Source organism: Rhagoletis pomonella, unplaced genomic scaffold, assembly GCF_013731165.1.
Source record: "Rhagoletis pomonella isolate Grant_MI unplaced genomic scaffold, Rhpom_1.0 Rhpom_scaffold_00002, whole genome shotgun sequence".
Taxonomy (NCBI): domain Eukaryota; kingdom Metazoa; phylum Arthropoda; class Insecta; order Diptera; family Tephritidae; genus Rhagoletis; species Rhagoletis pomonella.
Genome location: NW_023458556.1, coordinates 102,597,142 through 102,619,120, shown reverse-complemented (window position 1 = coordinate 102,619,120; position 21,979 = coordinate 102,597,142). Strand labels below are relative to the sequence as shown.

Genomic DNA, 21,979 nt, shown 5'->3' with positions numbered 1-21,979 from the left:
GAATTCTTGTGGGTCTTCAAAGCACTTTCTCATTTTGAGTTCCTTTAAAAATTTGTAAAATGTTTTACATTTTGAAAAGGGATCTCTTAAAAACGAAACTAAGTTTCTGAGTTGGACTTTTTCTTGTTCTGCAAAATCGAATATAATATTTTCTAAAAAGTGTGCTATTGGCAAAAGCAAATCATTTGTTATATCATCAATTAGTCGTTCTGCATCAGATCGAGCGAAATTTGATTGACTGTGCAATTTACTCAAAAATAGTAGCGCAATATTTTCGAACTCAGCATGAGAAAATTCGTATATTTCTTGACGTTCTTGATTACATTGCCGTTGGTTTAATTGTGGTGGAAAATTATTATTTTCGGATTCACTAAGACTCTGAACATTTGGAATTATATTAGAAATGCATGAATTCGCTTTCTTAAAGTGGCTTTTAAAAGTTCGCAAGCACTGATAATAATGACAGCAATGTAGACAGTAAAAAGTACTAGATGATGTTAAATTGTGAAAATTTTTTAGATGATTTACGAGTATATCAACATCTTCAAAATTGTTGTTGCATACAAAACACAAAACCATTTTAAACAAAAAAATAATAACTATTACATATATAATATTTAATAATAATTATTGAATATTGAAGGTGTTAAGATTTATGTGACTACGTATCTATACTTAATAAATTAAATTAAGTCCCTCAGCAAACAAAGGACATTTGGAGAAGTTTTATCTTCAGTCAATTCAATGGAATAAAAATATCTTTGGACAAACGTCCAAAACTCAATGCTATCCTGTGGATATTTTAAATGTAATACATGGAAAGTCTTAAAACATATGTCTAAAGCGCTTAAAAATGAAGGAAGCTCATACTTAATGTCGTCATAGTAAACATAAAATTTGCAATTACTTAAATCACTGCCAATTGCGATAATTAGTGGTTGCAATGTCTCACCGCGTGCATAGAGTGATTTTTTCAGATTATCCAATTTATTTTCGACATCGTTCACAGTACTAACTTGTAGTAAAAACGAGAGCTGAGAATCTTTGATAGTACTTCTAAAAATCGTTTTGTCACCTGCCTTCCGCTTTATATTAGGTCGTAGTACAACGTGCAGTAACAATGCTATAAGTTGATCTGAACCTTTAATAAAAGTATATTTATTATAAAAATCATTTAATCTTATTATTACCAATGTTAACAAACCTTTATCAATCTCATTAACTTTTTTCAAGTGCTGAAGATTTTGAATATCCTTTACCCTCTTATTCAAAATTGGTATAATTTTTGTTCTAAAACCTTGCCATTTCTCTGTTAGCTGTGAGCAATTCTGATGTAGAGCATTGAAGTCAATATCAATCTGCAATAAAGGAAAGCATTATTAAATTTTGAGTTTTAAATTCTGTAGCGACCATTTTTACAGCCAACCGACTAAAGAATAATATTGTGAAGGTTGGAGCTAGCTCAAACATTTTTCTAAGTTTTCCGATTTTTTTTGAAAGAGAAATGCAAAATGTATATATTTATTTTTTTGTATTTTATGGAAGAAATTGATCAGCACCCTCTAAGCAAAAAAAGGAAAATTCAGGGAAATTTTTGAGCTACTTCCAACTTGCATATCTATTATTATATGAAAGTTGATTGGGTTTCACAGCAGTGGTTCGGTTCAAAACCCGATTCAGAACCGGTTTGCAGCCGTGCCTTTAAATATTGGGTCATATGATTAAAAAAGGTTTTTGTTTTTTCTCAAATTTTCACAAATTTGACATCAATTTGTATAAAGAAACTTTCAAAATTTGAGAAAAGGTTTTGAAAAAGCAATTGCTTTTTTTATTAATAGGACGCATTACTTTCATATATAATAGTATTTCAAGAGGAAGTTTTTGTATTTATTGGGTCATTTAATAAAAAAGAAAATGCGTTTTCGAAATATTTTCTCAAATTTTGAAAGTTTTTTCATACAAATTGATGTCAAATTTGAGAAAAATCATTTTTTTTTATTAATATGACCCATTTGATTGTAAATTCAAACTAGTCAACCAATTCTGACAAGTTTAAACGTAAAACTAAGAAATCCATTTACCAGATTGTATCCACATGAATGGGAAAAAAGTTTCCAGGCCCGTAAAGTTTTCGCTGATGTGCTACCACTTGAGTTCAAAATTTCTTGTCGTCTGATTTTGAAGGTTTTTTTCCAATTTGCTTCAACTGTGCTCCACGGCGAATCAAAAAGTTTGAGCCAGTCATAGGCAGCTGCATAAAAAAATATGAAATAATTACAAAACAAAAGCTATTGTGGTGGCGTTACATTTTTCATCCTCGAAAGTAAATGTATATTCTTCTGTCGGTGATGCCTCAGGAGTTGAACTTTCTGGGTCCACTAATTCACCGGATTTCCTCAATCTCTTCAATGTGTTGTAATATTTATCGTACAAGCGGCCTGCTGGTCTCAAGGTAATAGGATCTTTGTGGTAGTAAATCGACTGAAAATAGGTGAAAATTTAGAAAATAGTTTTGTAATGAATAAATAATTTACCTTGTCATCTTTAAACCTGTTTGCAATATCTTGCGCAATAGATTGGAATGTATTTCGGCATATTTTGATTTTTCTTTTAATAAACCACGAAACAGTGGCATCAATTAAGATCTTCCTCCCAGCGTCATCTAGTTTGTCCAGTCGCAGAACATACTCGCCAGTTGGATGGGCACTTAACACTTGCTGCAAATCCTTAAAAATTGTAGGTTTTTAAAACTTGTTTAATGTTTTGTTGGGTTTGTGAGGTGCCTCATATATAAACTTACGAAGTCATGTGAAGATGAACTGGATGTTTGTGAGCATGAAGGAGATTCGATGCCATTGTTGATCCGCTGTCGCCACTGCTGCACAAAGTCAACAAAACCAGAATTGGCGGACGCTGTATCGCACGTCGACACGCTACCATACCCCTGAAGGAATTTTGCAACAAAAAAGATTCTTCATGAAATGATCACAGAGGGATTCACAATACTTACGTTTGTTTTCCTCCAAGTTATGAGTTGATGGCGGAATTCCGCTCTAGCACCAATGGTGTCGTTTTTAAACAAATCAGCAAGGTCAGACTCCGTCAGATATTGCAAATTTTTCAAGGTTATTGCTTGCGCTGGAATTTCACTAAATTAACTAAAAACTACAACAATGACAATGTATTTGCAACTTACCTTTAAATTCAGCGATTTTATGTGAAAATCCCCACTCCAAAATCAATTTACAAAATTCCGTGTCTTCTGGATCAGGATTATCCATATCATCCGCCTCCACAGCACGCAAAATATTTAGCGAAAACAATTCACTATTGTTAAGATTCATCAACACTTAATTTTAATATATTAATTAATTTAATTTCACTTCACTGCACCTACGCAAATAACAACGTCCATGAAAAGTTTGCAAATGAATATGAAAGAAGAAAAGAAGAAGCAAAGCATCAAAAGTGCCGTTATTCTTATCGCATAAACTCTCTTTTCGGTTAGATTAACAATCAAAATAGTAGAGCTACAATTTTATTCGGTTAGTTTTACTATTTCTGTGGTTAAAAATAGTAACTTTACCATTTTGCAGGTTGGCCATACCAATTTTTTGTGGTTAAATTTATGTGCTACAATTCTAACGATTAGTTTAACTATTTTTGTGGTTATTCTCATCATGAAGAGGGAAGAAAGAGAGAAGAGAATTACGTGAAGACTATCTTTTCAGTTAGATTAACAATCAAGATAGTAGAGTTACAATTTTATCCGGTTAGTTTTACTATTTTTGTGGTTAAGAATAGTAACTTTACCATTTTGCAGGTTGGCCATACCATTTTTTGTAGTTAAATTTATGTTCTACAATTCTAACGATTAGTTTAACTATTTTTGCGGTTAAAAATTTCCAAATTCGTATAACAATTTTTCGTCGATTATATTAACAACCTGAATTGTACTTGTTGTTTGTGTTTTCAATGTAAAATAGAAAAATGGTTTATTTACAATCTTTTTCGGTTAGATTAACCTATCTTTTTTCTTTCTGTGCACATACTTTTTTTGGCCACATAAATTTAAAATTGCCCCTAGCCCTTTTTTAGCCCTTTGGAGAATTTATTCATACTTGGCATGAAAAAGTTGTATATTTGCTTAATTTAAACTAAGAAAGACTGATCCATATACATACTATATGTATTGTATGTTCTTTACGTTTTTATACATACATACTGTAGAAGTATTAGGGCTGTTAACTTATCTATTAACTATTTAACTATAGTTTAAAATAGATAAGTTTACGGCCCTTAATATGCTTAATTTGTTAAATGGCCCATCAAGTCGATTGACCGTGTATGTTCTTGTGATGTGATTGTACCAGCTGCTGCTGCGACTTCAAAAACTATTTGAAAATTTTATGATTGTACCAGCATGCTGGTGTCGTGAGTGGTGAAATTAGCTAAATTTTCTAAGTAAAAAATATTTTGGCGGAAATTTTTTGCACTATATGAGTCAAAGCCGTGTTTGTGGAAGATTAAGTTCTCGATATTGCAGTTGTGAATTAAAAAAAAAAAACAATGTTTAAGAAAATGGTAGAAAAATTATGAAATTTCGGCTCTAATCATTTCGATCTTTCCTCGACCTCATTTGTAAAGAAATAAATATTGTACCAGCATGCTGGTAAGTTATGTGCTTTGAGCCAATCACTTGATGGAGCCAGCAAGCGGGTGTCGTATATGTATTTCCCCTTTTATACAAAAAGGTTTTTGGTTGGATAAAATATTTGCTTTTGTCCAGAGTTCATTGTTTTTCTATGCCATTACTTATTGAAAATGTGTTCGTGTATAGTTTTAAAACATCGTTCACTCAAAATCGGTTCGCGTTCCAGCAATTTCTGTGCAGCAATTGTTGGAATGTATTAAAAAGTTGCAATGCAGATCGTTAGACAATAGATCTACCATTATGAGGTTTAAATTTCATAGTACTGGCTTTTTATTTGACAGTTTTATTCGCTTTGGAAGTTGCTGCTCAAAAAATAATGTTGAACAAATTCGTTGAAAATCCAACATTTTCGAGATCAAAAATCAAATTAAAATTAAATATACCAAAAACTTATAATTATCCCCCAAAAATCAATGAATAGATTCCTTCTGCTTAAACTAACGGGGTGAGCTAATCATTAAAAGACATCATTTCGCACCAGCTTAAGGCTCTTTACCTGAATTAGGAAAAAAAACGGCTTATCAGAAGAAGATCGTGCGAGAGAATTGGAAAACGGTTATCCGCTGTTCAGCGAATGCAAGCTATGGCAAGACTTAAACCTTATCGAGTTATAATATATAAAATTCTGTTAGATTAAATACATTTTATAACAAAAACCGCACCCGTTTACATTACCCCAATGTTCACACTAAGTGTGGTATTTTATAATAATGACTAATAAAACATTTTTAAAACTGGACTTCGGTCAACTCCCACGTTAAAAGTTGTAAGCTAAAAAGAAACAGGGTGATATCCTCTTACAACTAAATCTATAGAAGTTGACACAGTTGTCAAAAGGCTATGAAATGACAAGAGAATCGAGGCAGTCTCATTAAAACTCGATCAGACTCCACAATGGGTCATATGACCCCAGAAATATGCTGGAAGGAGCGCTTTCACAAAGTGTTATTTCATTGTATCATTTACTTTGGACCTTTTGTAAAGTGTTGGCGGGTTTTTATGAAAACTAATTATTCACAGGTAACTTTAAATCGGTTTGAAGCCAATGATGTGAATAAAGTTCTGGAAGTCATCAATTTACGAATATCACCTATTTAAGTCAAATCGAAAAATACATGGTATTTATTTAAAACAAAATTAGTAGAGATGTGCGAGCCGTGGAAAAACATAAACTAAAGATAGTTTAGTAGAGCAAGTTGACTACACAAGTCTCTAGAATGGGTGTTCAGAAAATTTTTATCATTATCAAATAAATTGTCTCTTATTTATTTATCCAAGCAAAATATGAAACTCTCGCTAACATGTATCTATAACGGAATGTTTTCTCTTTATTCTAACATATTAAATATTATTTTCTGAAAACCTATTAAAAAGATATAACCCGAACGATGCTTTATATGTATATGTAGTAAAAAATTTTAGTTACCATTTTTAGCCACAAGGAATTTTTTAGCCCTTTTTTTAAAGGAATTTGGCTACCACTAAAAATGATTCGCGGCAACACTGATGGAAACACTGCTTTATCAATCAAGAGTAAATTGTTGTTGTCACAATACAACGAATGTTCTTTATTTATGTGAATTTCTTTATTTTAGCTAGCTGTATAAATTGTATTAATAAATAATGGTAGGGATCAATTAAGATTGAAGTTAATTTAGGCGGTGCCTCAAAGCATAGCAATGGTTTCAAAGTAGCCCTCGGTACGAACTCGGTTGGACACGACTGCTCTAAACTGCCCACAATATGTAGCTGTGGATATGGTGTATTATTTCTGATGTACCTGATGTAGCTAGCGAAATAGCTTGTGGCTGTGGTACCACATTCTGTTTAGCCAGTAAAGTATCCATATTAGGGTGCCCTTTTTCGGTGACTTTGTTTTTTTTTTACTCCCATCTCAAAATTTGTTTGAGATATGCCTAAAACCAAGTTCCCCGAAAATTTGAGCCCTTAATATTAACATAAAGTGCTCGACCAAGGCGTGCGGGTCACTAAACCCAATATTTTCATGAAATTCCATTTTTTTGCCCCTATATCTTAAATAACAAGAGCTACAGAAAACATGTAAATGACAAACTGCTTTGCGTTGGCATGTGATTATATGTCGAACGCTCATGAGAGGGATGTCAGAAAAGTATTTATGCTTCTACACCACATCAAAAAATTAAAAGTATTGTTCATAAGGAAGCCTTAAATTAAATTAAATTAAAACAAATTAATTAAATTAAACAAGAAAAATAGTGAAAATTAGACTGTATTAGTTTTAGGTTCGGAAATCCGGATATCCCGTTCGAATTCCCAGCCCTAGTGTCAATATTTATGGTAGGGCATTGCGACGTCTACAACAGATGCCTTGTAAAGGAGCTCAAATTAAGTGTTGAATTGGTAGTGGGAGAAATACTCCCTCGCGCAGTACGGTCGATCACCCCGGTGGACGAGCATTTAGGCATAATCTGCATCAAAGCGTGCTTCTTCAACATCTCACTCATTTACGCCACTCCCCAACGGAAGAGAAGGACGAAGCATCCAAGGATCTCTTATATAAGCCACTCTTTTCTAAGTCGGACGGATTTCGTAAAATTATTATGTCATGTCTCCGATTCGCTTCAATTTTTTTTATGGGTTCTATACATGAAATAAGCTAACACTTGTTCGAGGAATTTTTTTTCTTCGGAGATATGATCTGTCAAAGTGTGCATTTTTTCGTGATTCTGGCTAATCATGTACTTCTTCAAATCGTTATATCTCGGGTTCGCGCAGACTTCATCTTAACGTCATTTTAAAGCTAAAGAAACGCGCTTAACATTTCTATATACAATATGGTCAAAATTGTCCTAAAGCTAACTTAGCTATTAACATCTGAACTTTTTGAAGTTGATTTGCATAGTGAAGAAGAATTAGGGATTTAAAATTATACCATCGTAATCCTTATTTAATTCTCTATAAAAAACGTGGTTAAAAAAAAAATGGGGGTTTTCAAGAACTATTTTTAAAATATTTTTCTTTTTGACGAGATGGTTTATTTTGTGAGAATCAACAATGTTTGTAATTAGTTTTCGAAAACTTATGTTGATATATATTTAGTAAGGTGTTAAACAGCGGGTTTTTGCAAAAAGTAAAACTTTATTGCGGATTCCGATAGAATACCTATCCAGAAATAATATTTGTACGGCAAGTTTTTTTTGTAAGGTGACAAACCCCTAGAAATGGGCGTGGCAATTGCAGGACTAAAGTTAGCAAAACACAGATTTTATTTCGGATTTCGGCAGAATATCGCTTAGTTAATAACATTTGTTCCACAACTTTTTCAGTCCATAAAAAAAAAAATTGAAGCCAATCGGAAGTGTGACACCAAATTTGGTGTCCGATATGAAAAAGAATGTCTCATATGCGCGCACATACGACCGCTGCCCCCATCACGATATCAAAATCGTGCTTGGCGATTTCAACCACCGTTGGAAAATTCAGCCTCCACGACAAATTCTCTGATAACGGACTGAGGCTGATCACCTTTACCGGGGCCCGAAACATGGTAGGATGTAGTATTAAGTTCGGTATAAAGAGAACCTTCAAGCTGCATGGCTGTCTCCAGATCGAAAAACGATAACGCAATCGGAAGACACGCTTCCAGTATTTTAGACGTGCGCACACTCCGGGGGCCACACCTAGACTCGGACGTCTCTGTGCAGCAAAAAATGTACGGCCAACAATGCAAGGAAAGCTTAACGTCGAAAACCTGCAATCACAACAAACCGCTGATTAATTCGCCACCCTACTCTCAGTGATCACTATTCAAGGAATCGATATATGCGAGCAGTGGAACCACATTTCCCGCTGAAGAATTTGTGGGATTTCAGCGAGCTCTAAAGTAGTGGTGCAATACTACCGATGGTACCATCGATAGCATCGATAGTTTTAATTTTCCAACACTTCCGATGGTTTTTAAAAACTATGGATAGTTAATTTACTTAGAGTTAATTCCGTTACTGTCCGTTCTCTGGAACATTCGAAGCGCAGGTAATATCCGTCCAAATATTCTTTTGTAAAAATAATAAATTTTGTGCAATTTTGGGTATTTTTCTGTGCACCGTGAGAGCGTTTTGCAAGACGCAAGAGAAGAATGAGCTACATATTAAATCAAAATTAACGGAAAAGATTTTGAATGGAAAACATTTTAAATGTTGTACAAAAAAAAAAAAAAAAAAAAAAAAAATACTTCTGTGAGTGATTGTACATATATTTCTACATTCGCTGATTTTTTTTTTGACGCATATACATCTACACTTAACGTGCATTGAAAAACAAGAAATTTTGATTTCATCGATAACTATTCATAAGCGCACACAAATTTTTTCGCTTACAAAGTTTGTTACATGCAAATTTTAAGCGCAGTTACGTATGTGTGTAAAAAAACACGATTCATTTTTGAAAGAACCGAGTATATAAATACATATATCTATTTGAATTAAATATATTGTGACTCAATTGAATAAAATTCTTTTAAATTCGTTCAAAATGAATTATCATTAACACTTTATTTATTATTATTTTTTAACGATAATATCGCGATAGTATTGATAGTTTTCCGGGAAATTGCTCAACGATTGATAGTTTGACATTAATGATATTATCGCGATTGTATCGATAGTCGTTCCCGAAATTGCGAAAACTATCGATGGTGTGACTACCGATAGTTTCCCACTTCTACTCTAAAGAACAGTTGGTACGATGATGGTCGTCGCGGTGCTGCACAGAAAAAAGATGCCGCCGCAGGATCATGCTGCGATAAGGTGTAACGCGAGCTATGTAGCACCTATAGCTGAAAAAGGAAGAGATAGAGGTTGAACTACGAGAGTGCAAAAAGCTCGAAATCCTGGACAATAGAAAAAACACCCAAAAAGTACAAGTAGCCTACACGTCTCACCGGAGTACACCCGAGCAACATAACTTCAACACCCCCACACAAGCAGCCCTTGATTCCTCACACATTCTGCTGCACTGGTCCAGGATATATCGCTATGTGACATTTGTTCAAAGTATCGTCTGCCGTGGCTGGTGTCACTTCAAACTATATTCTCGGCTGCACCGTGCAGTATCGTCTCATCGAAGAAGACATCGGCCGTGGGGATACCATTCTAGAATTTCAGTGCATTGCTATCCTGTCAGGCGATATCGAGCGTTAACGTTTATATACCCCCTGTCACCAGCTGCCCGTCTAGAGATCACCCTGATATATGTAGGTGCGCTCCTCAGCCTGCCCATAATCGTTCTGCCGAACCGAACCTACTTCAACTTTAACAAAGATGATTATGATTGCAACGGCTTTGCAGAAATTACCAAGAGCACCTTCGCCGCCGGAAATCGCCGTATCAAGGATCTCAATCTATAGATTCGGCAACTGGTAGCCCAACACAAGCGGAAGAAGTGGGAGCAGCACCTAAATACTTCGAATTTCGCCTTTGGTGGGAGCAAGCTTTGGTCAACTGTACGGCCATTGTTAAACTCGACGAAGCGCGATGAGGGAGTGGCATTCGGTGGTGCCTCGGCGGAGCGGAGCCATGCGAGAGCCATTTTAACCGGCTGTTCATTCTGCATCTCCCGGTGGACAAAGCCAACCGTTCAGTGGCCAGAAGGCTGCGCTAACTACCAACACCTTGAGATTTGTTGTACAATTAAGGCTTTAAAGAAGGGAAATCTAGTTTTTTTAAGTAAAGCATAAGGCATGGGTTCCATATATGTAAGTATTGGGCGTAATTTTAACCCAGTCACCCTATTTTTATTTTTTTTCTCCAGCTTTTTGGTTGACGGAGTCAATGGTTACACACATAATTAAACTATTCTAAGAGCAGTGGAAAGATACAAAACCTTCCGCTTTTCAACGAACATAAGGTTATCAGAATCCGCGGAAAACTGTCCTACTTACAGCATATATCTGAGCTTGTGGGAATCAGAGAAGTTTCTTTTTAATTTCGTTTTGATGAATGATTAATTTTGAAAAAAGCGAACATGAAGAAAACACCTTGATTATTTTAAGTTTTATTCCACTTTTTATCAAACTACACGAAAATTATGTACTATTTTGATTTACTTGAATTGGCGTACCATTCATTTAAAATCTAATATATAATACTTTTAGTATGGGATACTACACCCTTAATTCCAATGTATGGAAAAAACCCTTATCCGGTAGACAATTCTAGAGGTGCTTTGAAAAATCAAGGACATCTCGCTGCTTACCATTTTAATCGCCGGAAAGAACAACTGCCAATCATCACATGGATTATCTGACACGCAAACATTGCAAAACATCCATTTCCAAATATTTCCATTAAGTTTAGGTCCTGTGAGTAGAACATACTCTGAAAAAAATACGACTTTGCTTTGATATCCTCGTTTTTACAGCTCCTGTAGTGCGAATCGGTGCGCAATTTTGATACCATATTCAAGAAGAAGATGCGAAAATATGCGACTAATGCTAAAAAAATTTCCTTAATACTTGTTTTGCATGAATTATTCGTAATTTTGAAAACTTGAAATATTATCTCAACTGCTTTGGACTACGAAATCGCAGTTCAGAACGCCATACTCTCTTCTAGATCATGGAGGATAAACAAACGACTTTCGTCCTTGCGAAATCGTGACAAGTATTAGTAAATTCGTTGAAGCCATCAAAATTTAACTTTTCGCCAGAGAACTCCACAATTTTGTAGTTGTCCTCTCAGGCATGCGTATTGTACAAAATTCCAATAATGATTTTAAACGTATAGTAAAATTGATGTCGTTTTTTGACATTTTCTGAATACAAGTATATAGAGTAATCCGTAGTTTCCTTGTGGTGTCATCAACACCAACGTTTCTCTTTCATTTTGGTCCACTATCTCGACAATAAGATGCTAGCTTTTGTGTTATGGCTCCATTTCATGCTTTTTTCATGCTTCAGCTATCAAAAACACTTGCATTTGCTTCAGTTTTATTTTCAACAAATCGCCTGCCAAGTCCAGGTTCCGTGAAGCCTTCCTTTTGTGCATTTTTTGCAGTTGAAAGTGCGCCTGCTTCGCCCATTCTTGCTCTGTTATACACCTAATTATCTTTTAAATTCTTAAAAAGGTTTTAAGTACAATTTTAATAACTTTGTTATACTCATAAGGAGGCTACGCATCCTTGTACCTATTCAAGTGAATCAAAATAATACGCATAATTTTCGTGTAGTTTGACAAAAAATTGAAATAAAATCAAAGTATCAAGTTGTTTTCTTCATTTTCATCGCTTTTCTTCAAAATTGATCATTCTTCAAAACGAGATTAAAAAGATACTTCTCTGATGACCACAAGTCCAGATATAACCTTGGATCTTGAAAAAAATATGTGTATCTATTCAAGTGAATGAGGCCGTATGACCAGTGTTGACCCAACATCCCGATTTTAAGTTTTTTGATCTTAAAATATTTTGGGGGTGAAAGTATTTTTAAGACCTGTCCTATCCCCTCCACTAAATGACATAAAAAGTTCATGCAACCGGTTTTTTTTTGTAGCACAGTGTAATTTATATTTTTATAAATGAATCATTAATTATTCGAAAAACTAAATGCGCAGTTATTATTTTACATGTCGAAGACTTGATTTTGAAACTTTACTTTTTACTTTAAAAGAGCGTAAAAAAGCAATAGAAAAACAACCAATCATAGCGCCGAAGTTGTTTTCGGTGTTGTTTGTTTGTGAATAGTACTGCATTTACAAAAACAAGCTGTATATAATCTGGTAAATTAACCAAAGAGTAAAAGTGGAACATCATGTCGAACTTATTCGCTGAGCGGCAGTGTTTTTGCTTTATGTGCTATTGCTATGGTTTGATTAGTTTGTGCGCTGATTGTTCTGTGAGACCTGACTTTATCCGGCTGGGTTGAAAATAACGAATTTACTAAAAGATGGTCATAACTCAAAAAAACGGCATTTTTGAGAGGTTATGCAGAGTTACTCCTTAAAACTTGCTTCATATTAGATGTTTTCGATACGCCTATGTAGTTGGCGAATCGAACGGACGTTCATTTAAATCCGAAGAAAGCCCTAACGAGCTAAGCAGGTTTGCTTCGCGTCCGCTCGCTAGCTTTGCTGTTGCTTCCCCATACAATTTTTTCCTCAAGCTAGAAGGAAGAGAAAAAACGAGAGGAAAAAGGCTATTGTTTAAAAATTTCCATGCTAAAAAATTAGGGGTATTCTTGAAACCAAAAGACAGACTTTTGCTGCTTGCTACCTTTGAAATGGGGTGTTCTCGTACTCTTGCAAATTTGGAATAGTATTTTTGCATTTCGTGCAATCCGTGCAACGTGCAATACTTCGAGAATACCTAGCTAAGTGTCAATACGTGGTGACCAGCGAGTGAGCTGTGACAATCTTTTAGTAAATAAACGATATTTCTGTATGTGCTAAGCCGTTTGATTTAAATACATATGTGATTATACCTGTTTTTATAGCTTTAATTTCTGTTTTGTGATAATGTTTAACTGATGAAATTTTCTAATTGACCAACGTATCTTAGGTAACCACAACCACTACAAAAAAAAAAAAGTAATAAAAAACGAGCAATGCATTTATAAAATTTATATTTAGATTAACTTTTATTTTTTTCTGTCATTTCCTTTTCACACCGATTTTTAATATTTTGGTTTAAAAATTCTTACATACTTCAAGTTTTCTAAGTAGCTTAATATGCCTCTTTTAATTATCTTGTATACAATATTAGGTTATCATACCTTCGATATGGTGGCCAGGATATCCATCAATAATGGGGAGCAGCAACACTTCACAGAAGTTTCCACACAGAGTGATACAGGCGTCATACAGCGTATTTGAACCCTCTCCACGTAACTCTGAACAATGTGAACCAAAAGTCCAAATTCAACCCTTGACAACGTTCGCTCATATCCCACTTGTTGCTGCTATGGTACCATTCAAAGAAATTCGCATTGACGACCAACTTACGTTTCTTCTGCCACAAAATGCATTGTATCCTATGTCAAAAATTTATGTACCAGTCGTTTTTCACTCAACACAAGGTTCGACTGTATCAGCAATTACTGTACGAGCGCGTGTAAAGTCAGGTGTAAAAATTTTGGGTGCTACGACATCGACCGATTTTTGGAGTATATCAATTGAGAAGGAAAATCAAAAACATACTACAGCTAGAGTTACAGCATTTAGAAAAGAATCAGAAGTACCTGCTGAGATTAACAGTGACACGAAAAACTCAAGCTTCGAGAACAGGTGATGAAACAATATATTATTTTGTGAAAAAGTTCACAAACTATTAATAACTTTGACTTTATTCATATGACGTTAATTCTTTATGAAATATATTTTTCATAATTTACATAAATCAATCTAAGCGCGTAAATAAATGCCTCGTAACCACGGAAAGCTCGTATACTTACTTAATTTTGTATGGAAAACCGGTTTATTTACGAGGCATTTACGCGTTTAGATGAGTACCCATATTCTAACTTTTTAATGGTGAAACACAATTTTCATAAATTATAGGGCCAGTATTGCAGATATTCGTAGATTATTAAATCCATCCCATTTATTGCAGATAAAAAATTGGAAGATATTACATTCTTCCTTATCCTGAGTTTCGCCCGAAAATAAGTTAATCCGAAAATTTTTATTCCCCCCATAGTAAATACATGAAAACCAAAACCAACCGGTTCGGGGAAAATTAAACTCATGATAAGGCTGAATGTTATAATTTGACGCTCCATCAACAATATCTCTTGCAAAAAATTATTTAAATACAAAATAAAAACACGTATTTTGTATTTGTATTTTAAATACTTAACATCTCTGGTTAGCAGTACCTATTTTATCCCCCCTTTCTTCTTTGAGCGCATGCTTATCCATTTCCCAATATATAATCTACACCAATCAAGTGCGGCTGATTTGCCGCTAATTAAACTTTAAATAATTTATACGTTAGAGAAAAGTGTCAGCTAAACATATTTCTCTCTATAAAAAGGTTTGGTATGTATATGTATAACTGCAATTCAACTGCCCTGTAGGATCTTGGAATAGACTTAGAGCACACCACAAACTAGACTGCAAGTGATTGTAAGTAGTCCAAAGTTTGGTCCAACAGCATGTAAAATTCTATTTACATTTAACATTGATCCTAGGCTCGGACCAATTGTCCGCTTCTGCATTACATTGTAACCAATTTTGGGGGGAAAAAACAAAAATAAAACTTGCGCCAGCTGCGATTCGAACCGGGGTTCTCAGATTTTCTAAGCGGATACTCTCTGCATGCAACGTCGCACATGAAAATTTGTTGACTAAGTGCCTACATATCAGCAAGTCGTTAATTGTACCCGTTGTCCGCTACTGCATGACATTGTAACCAGTTTTATGGGCTGTTTTTGCTTACGCGTAAAAGCACATTTAGCTCTAAATGCTACTCTAAATGTACATTTATCCATACAAAACTCGTCTCCTAAATGCAACTAAATGCAACTCCATTTTTGCATTAAGAATCTAAATGCTAAAAGCAACCCTGTGATCTTCCAAAATTTCCACGATTCGTACATGGCTTAATGAGAAAAGGTGGCAACATTGCTTTTTCGCGTATACAGTGGCTAGCTGCATTTCAGTGATCGCCGATCGAGATTTCATTTATTATTTTACATTATTTGGATAAACAAAAGTTACGCAAATTCAACATCGATGTGATGCTGATAGAAATCTGGATCAATTTGTGATCAACTTTGTTTGTTTTGTTTCCTAATTAAGTGAGTAAATTTTAATTGATAGCACCGACAAATGAATATATACACAAACAAATTTTCGGTTGTGGTTAAAACAATTCAAGTTTTTGTATTGAATTTTTGGTTTAAAATTTATGTTTTTCTTTTCAGTAGGGTTTTTTGCACATTATCTTCTGCGTGAGAATTGATCGTAATAGACACGGGTCTGAATAGGCGACTGGAACACGGCTGTTTGTCAAAAGCATACGATTTCGAACTCGCGTAAATGTACATTTGCTAAATGCGATAGCATGAACGCTCTTCGAAAAAATATGTTCGAAAGTGCTAAATGTTGCATTTTAAATGCAGCAAAAACACTGCATTAGATCAAAGCTCATACCTTATGCATTACATTCGGACCACTTTTAGTACAATACACCTGTTTTACATTACATTGTTTTATATTTTTGGACTATCTTTGGTCTAGATACAAAGCTACTATACCTACGACTATATTTTTCGAGCAATTGGACCAATCTTTCCTTCAGGGTATTTATTACCAAACCATGTATTGAGGGAAATACATTTTGTTGACTTATAACTGTAGGTCCCTCCCATTTGTGAGACAACATCAAGGCGCACGCCACAAATCGCAGGAGAAGCTCGGCCAAGCACTAGCAAATATGTAACCGCCAAATATATATTTTATTTTTAACTAACCTCCTTTCTCAGTTAAGGACTATTTTTTCGTGCGTGGTTATGTCTGGTTGATTTGTTCAATTTATTTATATCTTTAGAGTGGGCCGACACTTTATGGATGGTAGCTATCATATATAGCCACGAATATTTTTTAATTATTATATACGCTGTTTCGTGGCAGTATTGCTAAAATTGTTCCGATTGTAATGGCAGTTGGCAAGACAAGGAAATTTAGAATTATATTTATGTGGAATATTAAGTCTACATATACTACAGTGATTTCTGAAAATACAATGCGGCGTATTGTGCAAATTTGCCTTAGATTTGCATTTGTATTAGCATTTGCAAATGTTATGCTTGCAATCACGAATTTACAAATGCACTCAAATATGCAAATGCAATATCATATGTACAAGATCCTGAACAGCTCTAATGTGTTTTTTGCAATGCCGATAAACTTATACCGTTACAATTACATATGTACTTATTAGGGGAATTCTCTTAGTCTTTCAATATTGCGCTATAGCACGAAATGCATAAATCCTATACCAAAATATGCTAGAGCACGAGAATACCCCATGGCTAAGTTGTAGCATACATAGCAGGGATGCAAATTGGGAGAGAATTCCCCCATTTTCGTGGAATTGGACCTTTACGGGGGAATTGGGGAATGACTGAAAATTACTTTAATTATGTTATACATATCGCTCAATTACTTCGATAGTGTCATAATCCCGAAAATAAAAATAAAATAAAAAAATAAAAATTTTGAGTTGAGTATGCAGAAATCACCCTCTTCTTGTGTAAAAATTTTACAGCTGTATTGATAACGAGTATCTCAGTAGAATAAAATACGTATTTATTTTACTATATGTACTATATAACGTTGGCTTAGTGGCAATTTCAAAATAAAGCTGTTGCAGACTTATAGGCTCTTTTGGGACTTACCACATTTTCTCTTTATGACTTATGTGGACTTTTAATGTGGACTTAGCACATTTCCTATCAACCTGTTTTTCATTGTTTTTTATTGTTAAAAGATTTGGTTGTTTGTTTTAAATTTATTTTATTGTTTTAAAATGAATAATAATCTAACACAGTCTTATTTCATTGCTGTTAAAAAAATAACTATTTAAGTCGTAAATTTATTTACCATTTATAAAGGAAAATAATTATAATAATTAAAAACAAGTAAAGAAGTATAAGTTTGGGCGAAACCCAACTTTATATACCAGGCGCAAGTATCAAATATTGTCGTTTCAACTTTCTCTAAACTACCTTTGCATGATAAGCGGCGGTGTTTTCCCCGATTTCGAACGTTTTCGATAATATCGAAATATTTCGAATTAGACTTAATGATATAATTCAACCAAGTTTGGTAGAAATCGCTAAAGTGGTTACCGAGACACACCTTTGTAGTCATAAAGTTGGCGGTGCGGTGCCATGCCCAATTCCTAAATGTTGATAGCAGTCTTATTTATTGTTAAGTATACCCTTGGAGTAAATTAGCGTTCTCAGTTATTGAAATATCAGAGTTTCCGTATTTCTGAAATTAACCGTTAGATATATAGGAAGCGGGTGTAATTTTGGTCCGATTTGAATAGTTTTCAACGAATTACTGTTCCGTACCAAGTGCACCGAGTTTGGTAGAAATTGATAAATTATTTCCGAGTTACACACAGATTTCTTAGGTAAACCCTAAGCAAGGCTCGTACCGAGTTTAGTAAGGATTGGTGAATGGGCTACTGAGATACAGAGTTTCATCGTAAGTGGCGGGGTCACGCCCGATTTCCAAAAATTTCATAAGAATAATTTTTTACCAAAATTCCACTTCACATACTAATTTTCATTTGTATCCAATATTTAGTGAAATATCGTAGTTCTTGCATTTTCCGAAAATATGGGAAATATGGGAAGTGGGCGTGGTTACAGTCCGATCTAGCCCCTTTTCAATACCACCTACGTTGGATAAAAGGCAACCTATATACCAAATTTCGTTGAGATATCTAAATTTTTGCTCGAGTTTTCGTGTACACGGACACACGTGTTTATATTTTTTTCTTGATTTTTCTTTTTCGACTTAGCACATTTGCATACCACTGCACAACAACAGGCAAGAACGACATTACGGTAATTTTTTTTTTGTTGTAATAATTTATTTTGAGTTGTGCTATCTTACTGCATTAAAATCTCAATTTTCATAAAAAGTGGACTTGATATGTAGATTCAAAACTTTAAAGCCGTTTTTCTGGAGTTTTGCTTTTTTGAGTTGATACACTATTGAATTAACTAAATGAGCGATATGTAAATTATTCTTCTTCTTTTTATTTGGCGTTGTAACCGCCTAAGCGATTTTGGCCCAGTTCAACAAAGCACGCCAGTCGTTTTTCTTCTGTGCCAACTAACGCCAGTTGGAAATGCCAAGTGAAGCTAAGTCCTTCTCTACCTAGTCTTTCCATCGCAGTGGGGGCCTCCCTCTTCCTCTGCTACCACCAGCGGTTTCCGAGTTGAATGCTTTCAGAGCTGGAGCCAAGCCAGCGGAGCCGCGGTATTTTAATTCGCTGCACTATGTCCACGTCGTTGTAAAGCTCATACAGCTCACCGTTCCCTCGTCTGCGGTACTCGCCGTCGCCAACGCGTAAAGGCCCGTAAATCTTCCGCAAAATCTTTCTGTTGTTATTGTCTATGCTTCTGCGCCATATACCAGCACGGGTATGACGAGTAACTTATAGAGTGTGATTTTCGTACGTCGAGAGAAGACTTTACTCCTGAATTGCCTACTCAGTCCAAAGTAGCACTTGTTGGCAAGAGTGATTCTACATTGGATTTCCATGCTGACATTATTATCGGTGCTAATGCTGGTTCCCAAGTAAACGAAATTTTCTACTTTCTCCAAATTATAACTGTCAACAGTGACGTGGGTGCCAAGGGGCGAATGTTCTGACTGTTTGTTTGATGACAGGAGATGCTTCCACCAGACCCATTCGCTTTGCTTCCTTGTCCAATTCGGCAGGTGGTTTTTGTTACCGATGATGGCGATGTCATCGGCATAAGCCAGCGATTGCACGCTCTTGTAGTAGATTGTTCCTGATCGGTTCAGCTCTGCTGCTCTTATTATCTTCTCCAACATCAGATTAAAGAAGTCACATCAAAGGGAGTTTATTCTTTATATTTTATGTACGCTCATATTCTTAGATTCTGTCTGCAACCCCGTTTCGTGGCGAACGGCTCGGGGAGGTCTTTCCATATTCTGACGGAGCTGATGGTATTGTTCAACGTCATTTTACACAGCCGTATCAGTTTGGTGGGGATGCCAAATTTAGACATAGCGGCGTATAGGCAACTCCTTTTAGTGCTGTCGAAAGCGGCTTTAAAGTCGACACATAGGTGGTTAGTGTCGATCCTTTTCTCGCGGGTCTTTTCCAAGAGTTGGCGTATTGTGAATACCTGGCCTATGGCGGATTTGCCAGGTCTAAAGCCACACTGATAAGGCCCAATCAGTTCCTTGACGGTGGGCTTCAGTCTTTCCCATAATACGCTCGATAAGACTTGTTACCTATGCTTAGAAGGCGGTAGTTGGCGCGAATGGCGGGGTCGCCTTGTGTGGCAGATCACATTTAAATTCCAGTCGTCGGGCATGCGTTCATCTGACCATATTCTGCATAAGAGCTGATGCATGCACTTTATCAACTCCTCTCCACCGTAATTGAATGGCTCAGCTGGCAGGCCGTCAGCTCCAGCAGCTTTGTTGTTTTTCAGCAGCATTATTGGTATTCGTACCTCGTCGCCATTATTATTCTTACAGGAGTACGCCCTGGTCTTGAAACCTTCCGTCGCCTAACTCTCTGGTAAAATTTTCTTGCTGTCGGCCAGCATTTCAAGCTCTTCGCACTCATGTATTTCGGCCTCTCTCTTCTTATTGCGGCAAATACGTCTCGCTTCCCTCTTCAGATCGCTATAGCGGTCCCACAGAGCGCGCGTTACGCCCGATCGCAGCGTGGCCCTGAAGGCGGCATATTTTTTCTCTGCAGCTTCCTGACACTCCTCATCGTACCAGTTGTTCTTTCGGGCTCCCTGAAATCCCTCTACTTCTTCGGCGGCGGTACTTTATGAGCGAGAAATCTGCTTCCACTGCTCGCATATGTCGGTTTGTGGAAGAGCAGGTGTGAGAGCCGAGTAGCGAAAGTATTGGCTGTCTCTTGTGATTGCAGCTTTTCGACGTTAAGATTTCGTTGCATATTTGGGCGCACATTTTTTGCTGCAGAGGCGGGTGCGTATCTTGGCTGCAAAAAAATAGTGGTCCGAGTCGATGTTTGGGCCTCGGAGTGTACGTACGTCTAAAACACTGAAGCGTAAATTATTACCTATGAATTTTCGTTTTTTAGAGCTGTGTGAATAATTGATTATCTAAAAGTTTAATACACAATTAGTCATTTATTCAAGACATTGGGCCTTATGCATAAATCCTAAGCAAATGCTTTTTCTTAAAATGTCAGACGATTCACTCAATTTGTTCAAATAAATTTAAGTGAAAGGTATGGAATTTTAAGAAAAAGCAATTACTTAGCTTTTATGCATACGACACATTTTATTTTGATTGTTTTCTTTTTGAAAATTTTCCTGAACGAATTTTCAGAACTCATTATACACTGCCGGAACAAAGTATTGGCACAGCAAATTTTTCACACACGGTCAAAAATTTGGGTTTAATTTTTAAACCGCGCTGGGACTACTGCCTTTTTAATCTTTTATAGTCTACTTTTTAAACCAGTCAATAGTTTTAAGCAATTTTTAATATATTCTGGTTTAAATTTTAGTCCAAAAAGTTCGTGGTTTAAAAATCAAACCAAAATGTTTTAATTCTAGTTTCTAGGTTTCATATAGAGAAAATTTGGTTTAAAATCTAAACCGAAATAGAAAATGTTTGCACACAGCGAAATGTGGTGTTTGTTTCAAACTCAACATATGAAAGCACATTTAGATGCGTGGCTGTAGCTGAGTGTGCAAAGATGCTTGATACAATTGAGATTTATTTTTTTATTCTTAATTATGAAAATATTTGGGTTTCAAATTTAAACTGAATTGTTTAAATTCTAAACCCTACATATGTGCTCTCTTTTTTTAAACTTGGAAGGTTTGTATTTGAAACTGAATTTAGTTTGGTCATATATGTAGTCCAAAAAGTTTAAAATTAAAACCGAAATTTTTAACCGTGCAATACATATATCCAACAATTTTTATTCTAATATTTTTCCGCCAATTTTGTATAACAATATGGTTCATTCTGCAACAAACAACATAAAAATATAATTCCTAAACTGTGTGCGGAACTCGCGAAAATTCAGCAAATTTTCATGCAAATTTTCAACTTCTTAATCAGATTTTTTAGAATTTTTTGAGAATGCAGATTTGTAGCCCAATCAATTTTATCATACTAAAGTACAAGTTTTAGTAACGTTGATTTTTGGTAATTTTTTCGCGCATTCTCTTCCATACAAAAAATTTTTTTCGAAAATACTTTATATGGAAAAAATTCAAAACACCTTCAACAAAAAAAATCTCAAAAATCAATGCAGTTTTTGACTAACTGCGAACTTGCATTTTTTTACTTTGCATGAAAATTGCCGAATTTTCGCGAGTTTTGCACAAAGTTTAAAAATTATATTTTTATTTTTTTTTGTTTCAGAACGAACCATATTTTATACAAAATTGGCGGAAACATATTAGAATAAAAAATGTTGCATATATTGTGAAAAATTTGCTGTGCCAATACTTCGTTCCGGCAGTGTACATTAGAGCGGGTCGATTTGTAAGGGATCAGAGAAACTGAAAAATCGCAT

General features: G+C 35.3%; 2 protein-coding genes across 5 annotated transcripts in view; one reads left to right on the top strand and one right to left on the bottom strand.

Annotated features, from left to right (window-relative positions):
• Positions 1-21,979, top strand: part of LOC118734272 (transmembrane protein 132C) — a 614,903-nt gene that overhangs the window by 232,911 nt on the left and 360,013 nt on the right. For all 4 annotated transcript variants that reach the window (XM_036463985.1, XM_036463984.1, XM_036463987.1 and 1 more), the window contains one exon: positions 13,451-13,971. In XM_036463985.1, the coding sequence (XP_036319878.1) occupies positions 13,451-13,971 (521 nt within the window). The remainder of the gene's footprint in view (positions 1-13,450; positions 13,972-21,979) is intronic.
• Positions 612-3,541, bottom strand: LOC118734274. The gene is made up of 8 exons (XM_036463988.1): positions 3,197-3,541; positions 3,011-3,138; positions 2,801-2,944; positions 2,535-2,726; positions 2,307-2,481; positions 2,082-2,251; positions 1,205-1,358; positions 612-1,141 (listed from the first exon to the last, which is right to left on the bottom strand). Exons 1-8 carry the CDS (start codon positions 3,342-3,344, stop codon positions 684-686), a joined length of 1,569 nt encoding a protein of 522 aa, XP_036319881.1. The 5' UTR covers positions 3,345-3,541; the 3' UTR covers positions 612-683.

Excerpts from the sequence above, each read along its gene's own strand:
- LOC118734274 (XM_036463988.1), bottom strand. The coding sequence starts at position 3,344 with ATGAATCTTAACAATAGTGAATTGTTTTCGCTAAATATTTTGCGTGCT. Across the intron at positions 3,139-3,196 it reads TAAAATCGCTGAATTTAAAG|CGCAAGCAATAACCTTGAAA; the intron begins GTAAGTTGCAAA and ends GTGAAATTCCAG. Across the intron at positions 2,727-2,800 it reads GTTCATCTTCACATGACTTC|GATTTGCAGCAAGTGTTAAG; the intron begins GTAAGTTTATAT and ends ACAATTTTTAAG.